The following is a 19,960-nucleotide window of genomic DNA, read 5'->3' on the forward strand; positions in this document are numbered from 1 at the left end:
AACACCCATATCTACTTCAGGTAATTCCTGGTGTATGTTAAGGTGTGTACACAGTATTTGGGGGGCACTGTCGCCTCACAGCAAGAAGGTCCTGGGTTTGAACCCCAGGTGGGGCGGTACGGGTTCTTTCTGTGTGGAGTTTGCATGTTCTCCCCGTGTCCGCGTGGGTTTCCTCCGGGTACTCCGGTTTCCTCCCACAGTCCAAAGACATGCAAGTGAGGTGAATTGGAGACACTAAATTGTCCATAACTGTTCGATATAAAATTGTGAAGTGATAAATCTTGTGTAACGAGTAACTATCATGAATATAATCAAAGTGTAAAAAACATGATATTAAAATCCTAATAAACAAACTAACACAGTATTTGTGACTTCATTGATGAGGTGCGTGTGTGTTTGGATTCATTGAGTAAACAGGTTTGCGAGTTTTTTCACTGTCGAGTCGGATACTACTGCCCATAGAGAGTTTGTACTCCACCAGGCTTTGTGCCAAACCGCCACTGTTTAACTAGAATGACTACAGTTACGCTTTTTTGCGCAAGGGACTCTAGCCTCTCGATCCCCCACTCCCCTGTTGTGAGCCACTTAGTACCCATTATCATGGTAATGACCCACAGCCTGTCTACACACAAACACCTATCATCCCCCTCTGCCCTAATTTTACAGACAGGACTGAGTTACAGGTCTGTGAGAGCCAGAGATCTTGCTTGTTTGTGGGTGACTAAATACTTATTTTCCACCATAATTTACAAATAAATTCTTTAAAAATTCCTACAATGTGATTTCCTGGATTATTTTTTTCATTTTGTCTCTCATAGTTGAAGTGTACCTATGATGAAAATTACAGACCTTGTAGGAGAACTTGCACAATCAGTGGCTGACTAAATTCTTTTTCACCCCACTGTATATGGCCAAGGGGATACCAGGGACATCATGTGCAGCGTAGATATTTATTTATACGCACACCTTTATGGCTCAAACAATGTGTGCATTGCTTTTCTGTTTAATACATGGTACTGGAATGCACCATACGGCAATTGATTTCACAACATACAGAGGTAGAAGTTCCTGCTGGTAATGTCCTGCTAACAGATAACAGACTGATATATCAGATGTCTTGTAATGCTGATGTATTCGCAAATCAGAGATGTTTTGAGCTTATATTAGGTGGCATACAAACATGTGTAAACAGGTATGGCACTTCTGTGTAATACATATGCAGCAGGCCTAATATTGTTAAAAAATTAAATTTTTGGACTAAACTCATTAAAGATTTGTAATATTTAAATCTGTGAATAAAATGCATGAGTGCAAAAAGGTGATAATGCCAATTGGTCTGGTTTACCATTGATGCAGGGGCGCATATTGGGACTTTAGAGACAATAGAGTGCAGAAATATAGGGTGTGTGCTGTGTGTGACTGTTAAGCTGCTAAAATTTGGTATCAAGCAAGAACAGAGAAAAATTCTACTTAGAAAAAATGCACTAATTAGTGTCCTTGGTTTCTCAATTTCATATAGAAATTAATAAAGAAATTCTGTAGTTAGTCCGAGATCTCTAACAAGTGTGACAGAAAATTTTATACTTTATTAGTTATTTGCATTAAACTCATAAGTTATTTGCTTTTTTTAGTTTATTGCTTTCTTAGATCAATAGACCACTGAAGTCGTGCGTCATTCTGTAGTCCTCGTTATGCCCATATTTGGAGACCTGGGTCTAAGCACGATTTCCAATGGGAAAAATTAACAGGGTTTTCAGAAAATCAACTCTAACGCATCCTGTGCTAAATAAACAGGTTCAGAACCCTTTACGTTTTGTCCTGTGTACATTTTTCTCCTGTACATCACAAGTTCAGAGTTTGGTCAGACCATAACAAGGCTTAGTTTCCCACCACCTTTGTGGCACATGTAATCTAGCCATATTGAGACTTTCCTGCCTGTAGTGGAATTACTTAGGAAAAGGTAACTCACAGGTTTGCTGGGATAAACGTTGGGGGTGGGTTGAATAGTGTCATTTGCATGACAAAAGAGGACTGATAGCACTCTAATGGTTGTGTAGAAGGAGGTTTGTCCTCAGAATCTCAGATTTTCAGTCAAGCTAGTGTTAAAATACTGGTATATGTGTTATGAACGGAGGTGAACAGTTTAATTGTAAAGGTTAAGTTATTGGTTAATTGAAGTCCTGTGACTGCTGTAAATGCGTCAGAGCTGGAGGAGGATCAGAGCCAGCGGTATACATGACTAAAAAAAGCTCAGGTCAGGTCTGGGCGGAGTGTTTAACACAGCAAGAGAAGTGCACAGAGGAGTTAAAGGACTTCTGTTTCTGTAGCGTGAAAACTCCAGCTTCTTACACGTAAGTCTGTTTTAATTAGGTTATGCATTTTAGTGCCTATTTAATATCGTATAAAAGTCTGTACTGCGTTTAAAATTGCGTAGCATGTTGTTATTATTAATATGTAAAAGCAAAATGGTCTCCTGAGGAGGGGGTTTGTCCTTCCTGGAAAGCTACAGTTGTAAATCCTCAAGTTCTGAATCAAGTGGGATAAAAATTTCATTTTTAGAAAACAAAGCATGTCGTTTGCAACAGTGTTGCGAATACAAAATTGCTATTCTATTCTAAACTCTGTATATCAACTGTATGGAACACTGTTAGTTCACGTAAATAGACTCGAATGTGGCGTGTGCATTTCAAAAGGCTTCGAGTCTGAGTCGACTCAAAAGTCACTATGGGGTTTTGAGCATTAACTAAAAACTAACAAATTCCTCATATTTTGTGTGTTTTTTTTGTCATTTCTGGGCTGATGTTCAATTACTGTAACAATGGGCGTACTGGCGAGATTCGTGACGTCACACCCATTTGAAACCATGTTATTCATTATATTCTCAGCTCGTCCGTTCTGTATTACACCGATACAAATGATGCCGAGATATCCAAACCCAGTGCTAAACACACTGGCAGTTTTTAATCGCGAATATTTTGCCTGAAACATGAAAAACTGAGTAAAATTAGCACGTCTACTTAAATGACCCACCCCTCCAACGCCTCGCTTCAGGGAGCCTCGAACACACAGAGAGTGAACTTGCTTTTCTCTTTCCTCACTTTGGCTTTGTCCTTTAACCTTTATCTTGTGTGTCTTTCAGGAGCTCATCATTAAGGTGCAAGCTGTGTATTTGCACAACTCTGAGGCAACATGTCTACTCCAGGTATTGTAGCTCTAGTGTTTCCTGCTGGTATAGCTTCTTCTGACTGACCAAACCAGTTTTTAGTACAAACAATATACCAGAACACCTGCTCTTCAGTTTCTGGGACAGTATCTTATCTTGCAGTAAGGTTTAGCCTTGTTTAATAAATAAGAAGGAGTGGGAAGAACATACATTTTCTGAGTCATGTTAGTGACCCTTATCAAGTTTAGATTAACCTTGCTAAGATCTCTGACAGGACCCCAAAAGCACCTACTAGACTTTAATTAATTGCTATGCACACAATTGTCACTGATCATTACATTTGTCTTGTTCTGTTGCGAAACAGCACACATATACTAGTATAGTAATGCACACATACATATAAAAAAATATTAGAGAAAGATGGTGACTGCTGATCAAGTTTACAAGATGGCCAGAGCAGAAAAAGAGCTACCGAACAACATTAAGTCCCACAAGTTACGTTACTTTGGGCATGTAATGAGGCACTCATATAAAGGAAGAGTTATGACTGGACTGAATTATAGTCACAGGTCTAGTTCAAAATGTACTTTTTCATAGCTAAATTTTTTTGACAGTAAATAGAGACGGGTGAGTGATTAGTTTGTTTTTATCTGGCTGTTTAGTAACATTTAACAAGTCTGAATTGACTTCTAGAAATCTGTCAAGACTACCAAGGTATCAACCTAGACTTTATTCATGATTCACTTTTAATAATTTCTTTATTCTTTCTGGTCAGGATTGCAGTAGGTTTGGCACCAGCCAGAAATGCTAAGCCTAAGGCTGAAATATATTTAAGAGATAGGGTGCCAGCCTGTCAGAACGCTTAAACATTCACTGACCCATTCCTATCTGTGGGCAATTTAGAGAACCCAGTCCACCTGTTAGATGAAAAGAAACTGGGGTGGGGTACCCTGAGGAGAACAAACACCTATGACCCGGGACCACACTAAGTGGGCAAAACCTGTCATTATTACCTTGTTTTGAGATACTGCTTTTGTTTTCATACAACATCCATGCAAAAGAGGACATGCACACTGAAAAACTCATATATGCAAATAATCTATTTAAAACATTTACTACATTGGTGCTCAGGCTGTGATTTGGGAGCCACATTTCTTAAATTTAAAATGTGGCTGTTTAAATTGTTTATTTGTGTAATTTTTAACTTAACTTATTTAACACAAGTTACGTTCTGTCAATAGACAGAGGAGTTATTTTGAAAATAAGCAATATTTCAGAACTAGAAAGTATTGGTGTTTGTGTCTTAGACAAGTTTTTGTGTCATAACAATGCTCTATAATAATAATAATAATTTCATACAACAATATGAAACGTTATTAAATACTTACATAAAAACATTTTGACCAAAAGCAGTTGAATTCCAGTTGTCTTGTTCTCAGTCATAACTCCACTATTCAGGGTCATTGAATTGTTGGTGTTTTTGATTTCAGCCCTGTAATTAATAAATTAAATAATTTACAAACCACTTTACCCAGATTTGAGTTGCAAGTGGAACAGCCCTGCCCCAAGGACGGATTAAGGATAGTCTGGGCCCCTGGGCAGGGGGCCCCCACCCAGGCCCAAGAGGCCCTGGGGTCAAAGTCCCTAATAGTCAGAGGATCCTTAAAATGGAGGGCCCTCGGAAATAAAAATATATTGTATCATAAATGTTGATAGGCATCGCAAAATGTTTTGGGCCGGGGCCCCCTGACCTCAAGGGCCCCTGGGCGCTGGCCCCACTGGCCCGGTCAGTAATCCAGCCATGCCCTGCCCATGTCTACATGTTTTGAGAAATAGAGGGGAAAACCCAGAGTACCTAAAGGAAACCAAATGTGGATGCAGGAAGAACTGTATTTTTGTACTTGTACTTTTTACGCCTGTATCTTACATAGGCAGCTTACAACCTGTGCATCAAGTGTATATGGAGCTTGAGATATTGTACCTGACTTAGCCATTTTTAATAACTGAGGAAAGGTTTGCAGAACAATACATTTAGAGCCTGTAAAATACCTGGGTGTGGACTGACCTTTCAAACCTATTTAAGTGACTTGGTATGTATTTACTTTTAGATTAGGTAAAATGGATTACCTATTGTAAATGCGTGTATGTGTACAAATTCATCACCATAAAATGTAAATAGATATAATAGTCACATTAACCAGCCACGCCAATAGAAACACCTGTTCATTTGTTCATTCATGTAATATGACAATGAAGTTATAATACATTAGTGGATCTGGTGTTTGCTGTTTGTTCTACAGGACATGTGACATGTAAATAGTAAGTGCATTGGCTACTTTAAATTGTTCCATTAAATGAGTAAATCGGTGCAAATGAAGACGTGTGGTGAACTGCCATGTCATAAATCCAACTGTTTTTAGTCACAAAAGTAAAAGAAATGTCTGTTCAGCTGTAATAAAAAATAACCATTTTATTAATTCCCAATTAAAATTTAAATAATTACATTGAATCACTTTTAAGTCTTAAAAGTGAGCCTTATTAAGGTTAATCATTGTTAACCAATGTTGGCTAAATAGTGTAAAAAATAGGTCTAACCTGAAGTAATTTTGAGGTTTAAAATTTTTTAAATATTTAATATGTAATATAATTCATCTAATTTTAGTTCCTTATTTTGTACATTAGTTTTTTACAAACCAAGTCAAATGTTATTACTTTCAAAAACATTAGTGTTTTTTCTGTGGCTCTTCCAAACCCTTCTTGTTTTATTATAGCACAAGTTATGTTTACTGGAACATGATGACTCACATCTTTGTTCAAATTTCCAACTTGAACATCTGTTTTGTATACAGTACAGAGACATTTAACATTAAAAATATAGATAAAAATATAGATAATAACATAAAAGGTGGGACAGGGGCACAATATACAGTAGTTTATATCAGAATACATCGGCGCACACACACTAGTTTTACAGTATTTCTGACCTTATCGTTCTCTACTATACATATCACCAACGTTGCATTGCAAAAAATATTTATTAACCTCCAACTCACTACAGAACATCCAAGCCAAATCCACTTTTTTATTATATATATTAAAAAATTTATTTTTTGTCCTTGATTTTACGCTGCACATCAGCGCACAAACTTTGATTGCTTGCTACTTGTTGATTTGCATTTTTGGACGTGGTATCATTAAACCTTTCGTCACTTCTTGCGTTTGTTTTCGTGACAAAACCTAGTGTTGGGGGAGAAGCTTGCCTGCGATTCCAGCTGGTGATAGATCATGTAGTGTGAAATCACCGATCAGATGTAGTGTGAAATTACAAGAGATCCAGTTGTGTAGTGTGAACTGTACAGCGACCTGACGACTTGGAAAGTCGTGTAGTGTGAACTTGGCATAAGCAATTTAGGGTTAATGGCCTTGCTCAGGGGCCCAACAGTGGCAACCTGGCAGTGGTGGGACTTGAACCAGCAACCTTTTGATTACTAGTTCATTACCTTAACCGTGAGGCTGCAACTGCCAACATCCCTGTCAGTGATCTGATTTGCTGAGGTAAACGCAACTAAAAAGTCCACAAATCGTCCAAGGATAGTCCAAGGCGTGCCGCACAAAGTTTTACTACAGACTAATGATAAAAATAGCCAAAAGTGACTCGAAACAAGAGCATTAGCAACAGTTACTTACATTCATTACATTCATATAGAAAGAGAAGTGCCAATTATTACAAGAACACCATACCCGCAATGAATTATGGGGGCTCACCAAGCCCCAGTGACCGGCCTGTATGCAATATTTTTTTAGCACATATATTTGAAATACCTAAATTGACAAAATGTATGGTGGGAGGGATGTCAATGATTAACCACTAAACTGATTGCAGACAAAGAGGTCATTGTTCAGTTAATGCTGGTGGTTAAATGTAATTTAAAATTCATTTTTAATAGCTAAAGCTGGCTTCAAGTTGAGAGTGCGGCTAAAGATCTTCACAGTGTGGGAACGTCAGTTTAAAACACACCTGCCCCACCATCGGCGTGCTTGCGCCTGCTCGGCTTTCAACAGTATTCAAAGAACATTTTCAGCATTTGATCAGTGATGCGTATCTTTAAAAGATATGTGTTGAAAAAACACTTTTCTTATTAAGTACATGGAGCTAGCAGCTCAGCGTGCTCTCTTGCTTGCTTGCTCTCTTTTGTTAATATATCTCTTATACTCTCTGTCTGTCACCAGTGAGAAAACAGGTTGTCTTTGTCTTGTATTCTGATGGTGCAAATACAGTCAAGTGACTTTCTAAACCATATTAGGACTTATGTTAGGAGGCATTGAAATAAACACATTCTGTTGTTTGTTAAGCCGCCACAGTATTTAAGGTGGCATTATCCTGAAATATGGAGAAATCTATTGTTTGCACTATGGTGTTAATGATTCTATCAAATGTTCTCATAATTGTTGAGTTCTATAAGATGCTGCTAATAATACTATGGATCAGATTCTATACTTAACAGCTGGCAGCAGGCATTGTGGGTTGCCATATCTGACCCTATCATGTCTTTTAATTGCTCACAGGGGACGTTTATATTGCTCTTCCATACAATGGATTTCATATCAGAATTTATCTCTTAGCAGATTTTTTTAGTTGGGGTCTTAAATGTTATATTTTGTGTTTGTATGTTTGGGGCATTTAGCAATTATAATGTAAAGTGGCATTTATTACTGTTTCAGCATCATCTTGTTTCTTTTTTCTAAAGCTTAACGTTTAATATCAGATGCCATGTACTAAGATGTAAACAATCTGTGCCCTGACCAGGGTTGTTTAAAAAGTAAAAAAAAAAACCTGGTTTACAGAAAAGCACACTGAGCCAACAGCACAAAGCTCTCTCTCTTTCCTGCAACTCCATCTCTGCCTTTCACCAGTGACAAAAACAGAGGTTGTTTTTAGTCTGGGATGCTGGTGTTACCGAGACAGTCAAGTGACTTCCCAAATCTCATTAGGGCTCCTCATTAGGAGACATTTTCTGCTTTTCAGGAAAGCTGAGTAATCTGGTATTGTTGAAAATTGTATGTCATCCACCTATTAGCAAACACATTCAACCACATATTTATAAGAGTTTTCTTAGTTAATACATATGAGCAAAAAGCCATGAGGGATCTTCAAACAGTTTCCGCACTTTTATATTTTCGTTGTAAACAGTGAGAGTGGAAGGAGTAGTAAATAGTCATGTCTGAGAGACTGAGAGAGAGCTTATAGTTCGGATTAGTGCCATCTGATTTTCACCTTTTTTAGACCGCTCAAAGAAGATTTATGGGAAAGAAGATTTTTATGTGATGATGATAGCGGTAGCGGTGTGTCAGTGGTTACGCGCTCAACCAAAAAACTTTTTTGCTGATGACATTAAAAAGTTGGTACGATGCTGAGAAAAATGCATCAGAAGGTGACTGTGTAGAAAAGTAATGTAATGTGTTTTTTAACAGTTTTAAAAAAAGTGCAGAAACTTTTTGAAGAACCCTCGTATTATCCCCACACTTGGATTCTTTTTCCAATCCCTGTAAAAAATTAAAACATTGTGACTGTGTTTTAACATGACTTTTTTTTACCATGATTTGTATGTCCTACATGTTTTTGATGTCCTAGTCCCATAACTAATTGCATCCTGATATTAATGCTTTTGTTCCATCTTTTATTTCCTTTAGGTTATCCATCGCCAAACCAGCCTCCATACCCCTATGGTTATGGAAACCCCGGCCAGGGTCCACCACCTGCAGGATTTAATTTTGGCAACCCGCAGGGTCCAGGTCAACCAGTCATGTACCAGCCAGGCCCAGTTAGTTTACCACAGCAACCAGACCAAATGTCAATGCATGCTTATGGAGGTAAACAGAAACATTATTTATTCATTTATTCAGCATTCAGATTTTTTTGCAATTGACTCATCCCAAATATCTTTACTGGGGTTTAGTCCTGTTTAGCTTAGTCTTGGCCTCTACAAACTTTCAGATTATGTCTTTATGAACTTTGCTTTGTGCAATGGCACAGATAATCAAAAACATTAAAGGACCTTCTTCAAACTATTGCCTCAATGTTGTAAGCATAACATTTTATATAATATATTTTATACACCTGATGCCGATTGGATGCTAAAACACTCAGTAATTGAGACGGTTGTCCACATACTTTTGGCCTCATTTTATTGTAACTGTACTAGCCCTTCCTTCATTGTAGTAGTTTACATTAGTTATGTACTGCCAGCAATTCATTACTCCAGTCTTACCACTGTTAAGCTGCTACTACTGGTCCTCCTGTACAATCATATTTACTCTCAGTTGCCTGGATTGTATACTTGTACAGTATATGCCAAATGTTTCAATGGAGAAGTACAGTATCATGTATTGTCTAGTCAAAACGTTTTACTTTAAGTACTCACATAAACTATATGGCCTAAAGTATGTGGACACCTGACCACGAGCTTGTTTGACATCAGATTTAAAAAAACAAATGGCATTAAAATAGAGTGACCTCTATGTGATCTTTTTAGTGATACCAACAGCCACTTTTCTGAGAAAGCTTCTCACAAGACTTTAAGTATGATTGTGGACATATGTGCCCATTCAGTCAAATGTTAGTCAGGGCTCTGTGCAGATTACTGGAGTTTCTTTAAACCAAGCTTTTCTGCATGCCTTTATAGGCGTTGCTTTGTGCACACACTTGCTGCAAAGCTGCTAAGCATATAATTTCCTTTATGTAAATGATTTATTACACTTGTTAGCAATTGTTGTAAATTCAAATATTGTAGGGGTTGTTTTAATACATCCTGTATGTGTCCTGCAGGTCCTTCCACAGCAGCTGTAGCAGTGCCTCTGTCAGTGCCTGTAGGAGTGCCATCTGGTCTGGAGTATCTAACACAGGTAGATCTCCTCTACATTATATTCATCCATTCTATTCAGTGTTTTTAATAACCAGACATGATCACATTTCAGATTGACCAGATCCTGATTCATCAGAAAGTGGAGCTGCTGGAAGGTAAGTTTGTTTGTTTATATTATTTTGAACTTGATGTTTAGGTCAGCATAAATCCATGTAAAGCAGCAACATGAATTGCAAATAGATTTCAACCAGACCTTTTAGGAATGCACATACAGTGGTGCTTGAAAGTTTGTGAACCCTTTAGAATTTTCTATATTTCTGCATAAATATGACCTAAAACATCATCAGATTTTCAAGTCCTAAAAGTAGATAAAGAGAACCCAGTTAAACAAATTAGACAAAAATATTGTACTTGGTCATTTATTTATTGAGGAAAATGATCCAATATTACATATTTGTGAGTGGAAAAAGTATGTGAACCTCTAGGATTCGCAGTTAATTTGAAGGTGAAATTAGTCAGGTGTTTTCAATCAATGGGATGACAATCAGGTGTAAGTGGGCATCCTGTTTTTTTTAAAGAACAGGGATCTATCAAAGTCTGCTCTTCACAACACATGTTTGTGGTAGTGTATCGTGGCACGAACAAAGGAGATTTCTGAGGACCTCAGAAAAAGAGTTGTTGATGCTCATCAGGCTGGAAAAGGTTACAAAACCATCTCTAAAGAGTTTGGACTCCACCAATCCACAGTCAGATTGTGTACAAATGGAGGAAATTCAAGACCACTGTTACCCTCCCCAGGAGTGGTCGACCAACAAAGATCACTCCAAGAGCAAGGCGTGTAATAGTCGACGAGGTCACAAAGGACCCCAGGGTAACTTCTAAGCAACTGAAGGCCTCTCTCACATTGGCTAATGTTAATGTTCATGAGTCCAACAATGGTGTGCATGGCAGGGTTACAAGGAGAAAGCCACTGCTCTCCAAAAAGAACATTGCTGCTCATCTGCAGTTTGCTACAGATCACATGGACAAGCCAGAAGGCTATTGGAAGAATGTTTTGTGGACGGATGAGACCAAAATAGAACTTTTTGGTTTCAATGAAAAGCGTTATGTTTGGAGAAAGGAAAACACTGCATTCCAGCATAAGAACCTTATCCCATCTGTGAAACATGGTGGTGGTAGTATCATGGTTTGGACCTGTTTTGCTGCATCTGGGTCAGGACGGCTTGCCATCATTGATGGAACAATGAATTCTGAATTATATCAGAGAATTCTTAAGGAAAATGTCAGGACATCTGTCCATGAACTGAATCTCAAGAGCACACAAGTCGTTCTACAAAGAATGGTTAAAGAAGAATAAAGTTAATGTTTTGGAATGGCCAAGTCAAAGTCCTGACCTTAATCCAATCGGAATGTTGTGGAAGGACCTGAAGCGAGCAGTGAATGTGAGGAAACCCAACAACATCCCAGAGTTGAAGCTGTTCTGTATGGAGGAATGGGCTAAAATTCCTCCAAGCCGGTGTGCAGGACTGATCAACAGTTACCGGAAACGTTTAGTTGCAGTTATTGCTGCAAAGGGGGGTCACACCAGATACTGAAAGCAAAGGTTCACATACTTTTTCCACTCACAAATATGTAATATTGGATCATTTTCCTCAATAAATAAATGACCAAGTACAATATTTTTGTCTCATTTGTTTTATCTTTATCTGCTTTTAGGACTTGTGTGAATATCTGATGATGTTTTAGGTCATATTTATGCAGAAATATAGAAAATTCTAAAGGGTTCACAAACTTTCAAGCACCACTGTATAGGAATTATGTAAAAGTTTAAATTGCTTCATTTGTGTCATAGCAATCATTGGCTTTGAGACTAACAATCAATATGAGATCAAGAACAGCCTGGGCCAGAAGATTTACAAGGCCAAGGAGAAGAATGACTGCTGCACACGGTTATGCTGTGGTGCGCTCAGGAGCTTTGACATGAAAATCAAAGACGCCTCGGACCGTGAGGTCATACGTCTGATTCGGCCTTATCGTTGCGCGTCCTGCTGGTTCCCCTGCTGCTTGCAAGAGGTAAGTTATGCTTTTATGTTATATTTAAATTGTGAAAAGCCTAACCGGTTTGGATTAGTTCATTGCACCCGTTAGTTATTTTTTTGCATATTTTTTGTTGGTAGTAGTAATGTGCATTTTAGATAATCAGATAATTGCAGTAAATCTGATTTTGAATGAGTCAATAATCAGATTTCTTTTAGTATTGTCACAACAATTCTATAAAAATACTTAATTCCCTTAATCTGAACGCTACATTGTGGCATGTATACTTTTATGTTTAAAACTGATAACAAGCAGTGGCAGCATGGTAGAGCCAGGATTCGAACTCTCAGTTGTTGTCTGATTACAAGTTTTCCTGAGCTCCTGTGAATCCTACCGGAAAGTCAAAATTATACAATTAGAATGGTCCAGTGCAAATTTGGCACAGGTTTTGGAGCACTTATATCATACATCATGACACAGTATCAATCACTAATGCTATTTTTTATCTGTAATTAGTTTCTGTGGTACTTTTTGTGAATTCATTCATTCACAGCTCAGCACACAGATCTAAACGTGTTAGCTAGCTGTCCAGTCCTTATGGTCTTTTGCAAAACTCAACCTGGTTCTTTTTTTATTTAGCTTTGCATGACTTCACCATGGCCTCTAGGAGACTATTTTGAGCTATCCTTGCCCCAGCTGCTGTTTTCCATTCTTTTGGTTGGTCACTTAATGTCATCCTACACTTTTTAAGTGACATCTGACTGCATCTTTTGTGCAGCGGAGAGTCATTTTCACTCTGTCAGTTATTAGCTTTGTTCTCCCCACTGTCTTCTGTTTGACCTTGTTGAACTAGAAACTGTAATTTTTTTTAATGTGCAACTACAGACAACTGTAGTTGTTTCAGTAAATAAGATTCAGCTCAGTTGATTATTAAATCAGTGCCACCTTAGTTAGAATGAGGTGTTGGAATTAAACAGATATTGGAACTGAATAGCTACCAAATGTAGAAATGCAGATATGCTGATTTTTATTTTTTCCACTTACTGCAACTGCCTCAAATGTGTCACATAAAATCAAACTCCAAACTGCCCATTCAGACCTTTCTTAATTATGTCTCGCAATGTTCCTTTGTTACCCTGCTCCATTTCTCATCCAGTCCCAGCTTCCAGTTTTATAGCTAGCCAGCCAAGATACATAGCTGATAAATAGCAATTCTGGGTATTATTTACAGCTGCTTTTGTGTACAATGTACATGCGTTACTGCCCTTTTTGCTTTATCTTATTTTGTGTGTATACATGGCAAATGAGGCCCTGCCAAGGTAACAGTGAACATCAGTGTTTCTTCCTAAACAGCTGCTTTGTTTAAGTTTCAGCACTGTTTTTAATATGATTGACCAAACTGTCATTGTTCTGTTGTCTATTTGTAAGAAACAAAGATTAATCAATGCCATCTTTATCTTAAATTGGAATTGTGTCAGAGCAGTAAGGGTCTGTGAACCCTAGAAATATGGGTTTGATTCTTGCCTCCAGTCAGTCTGTATACTTCCACTGTATAGTCTCTATAGCCTCTTCCAGGTACTCCAGTTCCATCTTACTGAACAAAAACATGAAAAAGGTGTATTGGTTACTCTAATTTACTTGAAATTAATCGCAGCTCTGAGTTGTGCTGCAATGAACTGGGATGGAGTTTAAGTGGAGTTAAAGCAATTTTATATTGACCTAGGTCAAGTTAATTTGATTAGATAAATACAATGTTTTGTGTATTAAGAGGCACTGCATTATAGCCTGCAGTTTCATAGTGTAATGTGACTTATTTGACTTTCTGTGTAATATAGACTGAACAATTGAGAACATGCATTACATTCCCAAAAAATGTTTGCTTATAATGTGAATAACATGCATGTGTTTTCTCTAAGATGGAAGTTCAAGCACCTCCTGGCACCACCATAGGCTATGTTTCTCAAGACTGGCACCCTTGTTACCCGAAGTTCTCCATTAAAGGGGCCAACAAAGAAACTCTGATGAAACTGGATGGGCCCTGCTTAGCCTGTAACTGCTGTGGGGATGTCAACTTTGAGGTAAGTCTAAGCTTTATTGAGGAGTATCAGATCTAGTAACGTCTTTAGTTCTTATCACTTAATGTGCTTTAAAGCTATAAGAATAATTAACAGTAAGTGATGTAGACGATGAACAAATAATCTTTCAAATGCTAATCTGCATCTAAGAAACATGACATTTCTAGGGTCTTTTAAAAGTTTTAGTATTTTTATACTTACCATGGTACACCTAGCATCTGTTGCCATGTGCCATAGATCCATCAATTAATGTATCACATCCTAAGGAGGATATGATGATGTGCATCGAATCAGGAAATATGTGTATCTTTAAACTCTTTAAAGATACACAGGTGGAAGGTGGTGATTAGTCCATATTATGCAGTAAAGGTGATTAGAATGTTTCTGTTAATTTATAGCACAATTCTATAGCAATTGTATAGCACAATTAATTTTTTTACTTGAAGTCTGTCAGTGCACTGTACATCTTCATTGCACACTTTGTCGAATACTATAGTTTTTTGTCGCTGCTATATTGTTTACTGTTTATATGTTTATGTTTATATATAGTGTTCATTTTTCTATTATTTAATTAGATGTAAATATGTTGACACCTGCACCAAAATAAATTTCTTGTACATCTGGTACTTGGCGAATAATAAAGATTCTGATTTTGATTTCCTTTATCACAAACATAAAATAGCTTTACAGTTAATATTGGACAGATCTTGCATACATGAAAAATGTGTTTGGCATATTTGCAGTGAGCTTGTGGGCAAAAAAGTTAAATAAAGCTTAGGCTGTAGCCATTCATATTTCTTTTTGAAACCTATTGATGGTTTTCTGCAGCTGAAAACCAAGGATGGAGGAACACCCATCGGTCGAGTCAGTAAGCAGTGGAGTGGACTATTAAAGGAGGCGTTTACTGACGCAGACAACTTTGGTATCCAGTTTCCCATGGATCTGGATGTTAAAATGAAAGCTGTGCTGATGGGAGCATGCTTCCTCATTGTGAGTACATCACCATATATTACAAAGCTGAAAGTCCACACGAACAAATAACAGATATTTAAATGTATTGAAATATTTTGGTCAGAGCTGTGCAAAACAGGATAAAAAATTAATCACTGAATAAAGTACATTGTTAAAGTATGACTTTCATTTAGTATACACTGACAATACAATATTAGGTTCACCTATCTTGTATGGACATATACAAGCCATTGGATAAGCTGAACCTACCATACAAATGCACTTTGTGACTGACAAGTTAGTTTGATGGTAGATCCTTCTCAGCATGATAGACACTAGAATTGAACAGAATGTCTTTATTTTGTCGTGTTTATTTTGTGTTATATACAGATTATTTGCATGTTTCAGCTTGTTTGGAAGCTGGGGTCAGAGCGCAGGGTCAGCTTCAGCTTCCGGTGCGCCTGGAGCAGAGAGGGTTGGTCAAGGACCTTGGTCAAAGGGCCCAACAGTGGCAGCATGTTAGACCTTTTGATGGATAGCCCAAAGCTCTACCCAATAGGCTAGGCTGCACTAAAGCCCCTTTTTCATTACACAGTTCAAATTCAGAAATATTCATCCCGTACCTAATGTGCTATTGTACATTTCGATTTGTTCAAGGGTACTTGTGAAATTAGGAGGAGTTTGCTTAAGGTGAAGCTGTGACCCCAAATACGCCACAGTAACATGAGCAACTACAGGATGATTTTTAATTTGCCCTGCTGCAGTTGTTTTCTTACGTTTGTTTTTCTTTTGACATTGCTTTATTGAAAATTTGTTGCAGTTTGGTTTTAAATTTGGCGCGGTATTGTCTCACTGTTTTGCTGGTTTTGTTTGACCAGCAAAACACCTTAATATCAGTGCTGGAATGCTTCAGCCAAAAGTTAACACACACGAGTGTTGTGTAATCAGGAACTGTCCACTGATGCAATGTTAGAGGAGGATTAACACACTTTGTTCATGAAAAGAACATAGCACATGTTGTAGATGTACAGAGATTAGAGCTAACAAGGTTTGTGTGATATGTGCACAGGGTCAAAGTTGTGTTAATACAAGAAAAGGTCTTGCCCAAATTGTTGTCACAAAGTTGGAAGCATTATGAAATATTTTTTATTAAAGCAATAAGCCACGAGAGGCCGTGCATTACTGTGATTTTAGCACGGGGATGACGTTTTTGGCACAACGCGAAGCGGAGTGCCTAAAACTTATTTCCCCGTGCTAAAATCATAACAGTAATGCACGGTCTCGAGTGGCTTATTGCTTTTATAAAACAGCGGTCAACATAAAATATAATAAATACAACAATGTTTAATTCATAAATGTATTTATTGTATATAAACTTACAATAAAGCGTTCTTCCGCGACGCAAAATAGTTCGATTAACAGTGTTGCTAGGCAACATGAGGGCGAAAATAACATTAACATTTGTATTCAGTGGCGTATTAATATGGAATGATGTGAGGTGGTCATAGGTGTGCGTTTATCGGGGATTTTACAACGGCTTCGAACGCGGCTCAGCCAATCAGATTTTAGGACCGGAACTATCCATTTTATAAATAATTGATTTAAAACACCTGTTAACGATGGGTGCGGCTGAAACAATGCAATGCAATAATGCAATAATGCAATAATTATTAGCTGTGTAGTTTTGGCTACAAAGAACACACTCGTGCTTCCACCTGAAGACTGACTGCTCTTTTGTAACTCCCTTTTTTTTGTCTTTGCAGGATTTCATGTTCTTTGAGAAAGTTGGAGACTCAAACCAACGCAACACTGTCTTCTCTTAGAAACCTACAGCATGACTCGGTCAAAACATGTACTCCTCCTCTCATGACTCCGCAACTATATCTGACACTCACATTAGTTCATCAGTTTCTACTTCAATTTGAATCTCATGCAAAATGTGCCTTTAAGAGGGAGATTCCATTCTGTTCTCTCCTTTGATATCTAACATCCAACCTACAGGAAGCTGAAGTAAAGGTTTGTGTCATAGCAAGGTGTTCAACAAACTAGTCTTTCAGGTTCATTCAGATATTTGCTTCAAATTCACTTACTCAACACTTTCAGATAATTTCTTTGTCATTTTGTTCATGTTAATTTGTTAACACTACTTTGTATTTGTCCTCTGCATGTAAACGTTTGTGATTAAATACATTGTGTAATTTGTATACATCTACAGAAATCATCTTATGTTTTAGTTTGTACTTTAGGCTATCTGATTTGTATTTTGATAACAGCATTTTCTGAGTAAGACTTTCTGTGCTACCTCCTATCAACCCGAAGATGCCAAGTTTTTTTCAAGTGTATTATTTGTACAATCAGACAAATCCTATTTTTAAATATATCTTTTCTCTTCATATGTTTTCCTGAAATTGCAGATTTATGTATGTATTCATCAAACTTATCATGTACTGCCATCTGTGGAAAATGTGAGAGGTAGGGGAGGATTCCACCATCGGAAACCTTTCCCCATTCTCAGTGGTGTATGACAACATTGCTAAAGAACTCGCACTGTTTCTGTTGTGTGTGGGGGGGGAAATGGCAAACCTCTTCGGACTTCCACATCATACCCATGTGTTTAAAGTAATGAGGAACAGAGGTTGTTTTGGAAATAGTACAGCTTTGTGTGGTTCTGGCCGCTTGGTGTGGCTTTTTAATGTGGACTTGGCAGGAATTTCACGTTTATGTTGCTATGGATTAGTAAAATGCTGCCAAAAACACACAGAAAATCCATTTGACATGTGAAAAGTGATAAATGCAGTTTTTATTTGATATTAATCAGAATACATTAATCTGCATTCGGAAAAGTAACTATTAGACTAACTTCAGAAATGTTGGAATAATGTGTGCTGGACTGGTGCTCTTTGTATTTCTGGAACAAAGTGGTTACTAAACATGTAGTCTCATGTAATCTCTTATAAGATAAAATTTTTGGAAAAATTGTATGTGGCTTAACAAATTACTGGTTACACAAGATTCATCAGTTCACAAGTTTAATGCCAAACACAGTCATGGACAATTTCATATCTCCAGTTCACCTCACTTGCATGTCTGGTCTGTGGGAAGAAAACTGGAGCTCCCGGAGGAAACCCACTCAGACTCATGGAGAACATGTGGCAAACGCCACACAAAAAGGTCCCGGACCGCTCCACTTGGGAATCAAACCCAGGACCTTCTTGCTGTGAGCCACTGTGCTGCCCCAAAGTCTTATAAAGACAAAAAAGAAATACAATAAAATAAAACTATGCCTCCCAAAATGATGCACTGTTATCCCATATGAAGAATACTAAAGTAAAGCAGTGCTCTGAAACACATCTGAGTGTTTCATATTTCTAAAGCATTAATTTTGAAAGATGACACTGGATTTTGCATGTAATTGATTTAACATTTCCAGTGTTAAACAAGCTGTGCTTGATTTCGATGCTGTTAATAGCTAACTTTTGCAACTATTTTTCCTCAAGTTAATCTTGGACTTAAATTTAATGGTTATGGACCACCTCATGAGACTACTTAAATAAATTTGTCATCGGTGCAATAAAGAGTGGGGGATTGTTGGGCAGTATGATCCCAGATTCTATTCTTACCATTGGTTACTGCCCAACTGGAACTTTAGAATGTTCTTCTATGTTGATTTTGGTGTCCTCCCAAAAACATGACCGTAGTTGGATTGGCTACTCAGTATTGGCAATAGGTTTAAGTGCCAATGGGTAATTGTATGCACACTGTCCAGGTTTTAGTCTTGCACTTTGTTCCTTAAACAGGCCCAGGGTGATTAATTACCCTGTGTTAACAAAGTTGCCTTAAATGTTTCAATTCTTTAAAATTGGAGTTTTGAATGCTGCAGGAAAAAATATTAAGTATCAAAAAAAGTCAAAAAATCAAAAAAAGTTTACTAATGCTTGAGCATGTGTAATTAATGTATGTATAAACTATAATAATAACTGACATATACTTGTAGTACTAAGGCTGTAGAAGTATCTGTATCAGGTTAAATTAAAGCCGGGCTATATGGCGAACTGGTATTGACATATTGATTGCATGTAAAATTGACAGTGAAGGAACAGATTTTCTATGTTAATGGAGGAGGCAAATTACACTGCCGGCAGCATGCTTTTGATGCTTTGCATAACCTGCTTGATGTGATGTCATTAATGTTAGCTTAGTGTCTGTTTCAGCCCACCATATTACAGCTATGATCTACTGTATGTATGTAATGTTAAATATATACAGTAGTGTTCAAAAAAATAGCAGTGATTTAAAAAAAGTGAATAAAGCACAAAATCATTATAATAACTTTTATTTCCATGAATGCAAATGCACTGAAAATACTACTTTCAATTCTAAATTAAAACATTAACAAAATGTAGCCAGTTTGTGTTCATCCTTTACAGAAAATTAAGAAAAATGAATATTAGGCTGTTCAAAAAAATAGCAGTGCCAGCATTTTTCTCAAAAAATGTATCTATAAACTAAAAATGTTTGAGGTTTCACTTTAGTTTAAATTACTGAACGAATATTTAGTGGCATTACAATTGTTTCCGAGATCTGTGTTGCATGGAGTCGACCAACTTCTGGCACCTCTGAACAGGTATTCCAGTCCAGGATGATTACACTACATTCCACAGTTCTTCTGCAGTTTTGCCTCAAAAGAATGCATTTCAGATATCAGAACACAAGTTCTCTATGGGATTGAAGTCAGGGGATTGGGCTGGTCACTCTATTACCTCAATCTTGTTTGTCTGTAACCAAGATGTTTTGGGTCATTGTCATGTTGAAACACCCATTTTAAGGACATTTCTTCTTTGACATAGGGCAACATGATCTCCTCAAGTATT

The 19,960-nt window shown here is 37.4% G+C and overlaps 1 protein-coding gene across 1 annotated transcript; it reads left to right on the plus strand.

Moving 5' to 3' along the window:
- The first annotated feature begins 2,272 nt into the window (after positions 1-2,272).
- Positions 2,273-19,141, plus strand: LOC134312310 (phospholipid scramblase 2-like). Its single transcript, XM_062994160.1, has 9 exons — positions 2,273-2,351; positions 3,140-3,202; positions 8,855-9,034; positions 9,990-10,066; positions 10,139-10,181; positions 11,879-12,099; positions 13,980-14,141; positions 14,967-15,128; positions 16,853-19,141. Exons 2-9 carry the CDS (start codon positions 3,190-3,192, stop codon positions 16,910-16,912), a joined length of 918 nt encoding a protein of 305 aa, XP_062850230.1. The 5' UTR covers positions 2,273-2,351; positions 3,140-3,189; the 3' UTR covers positions 16,913-19,141.
- Positions 19,142-19,960: the final 819 nt, after the last annotated feature.

Source organism: Trichomycterus rosablanca, chromosome 4 (genome assembly GCF_030014385.1).
Source record: "Trichomycterus rosablanca isolate fTriRos1 chromosome 4, fTriRos1.hap1, whole genome shotgun sequence".
NCBI lineage: Eukaryota > Metazoa > Chordata > Actinopteri > Siluriformes > Trichomycteridae > Trichomycterus > Trichomycterus rosablanca.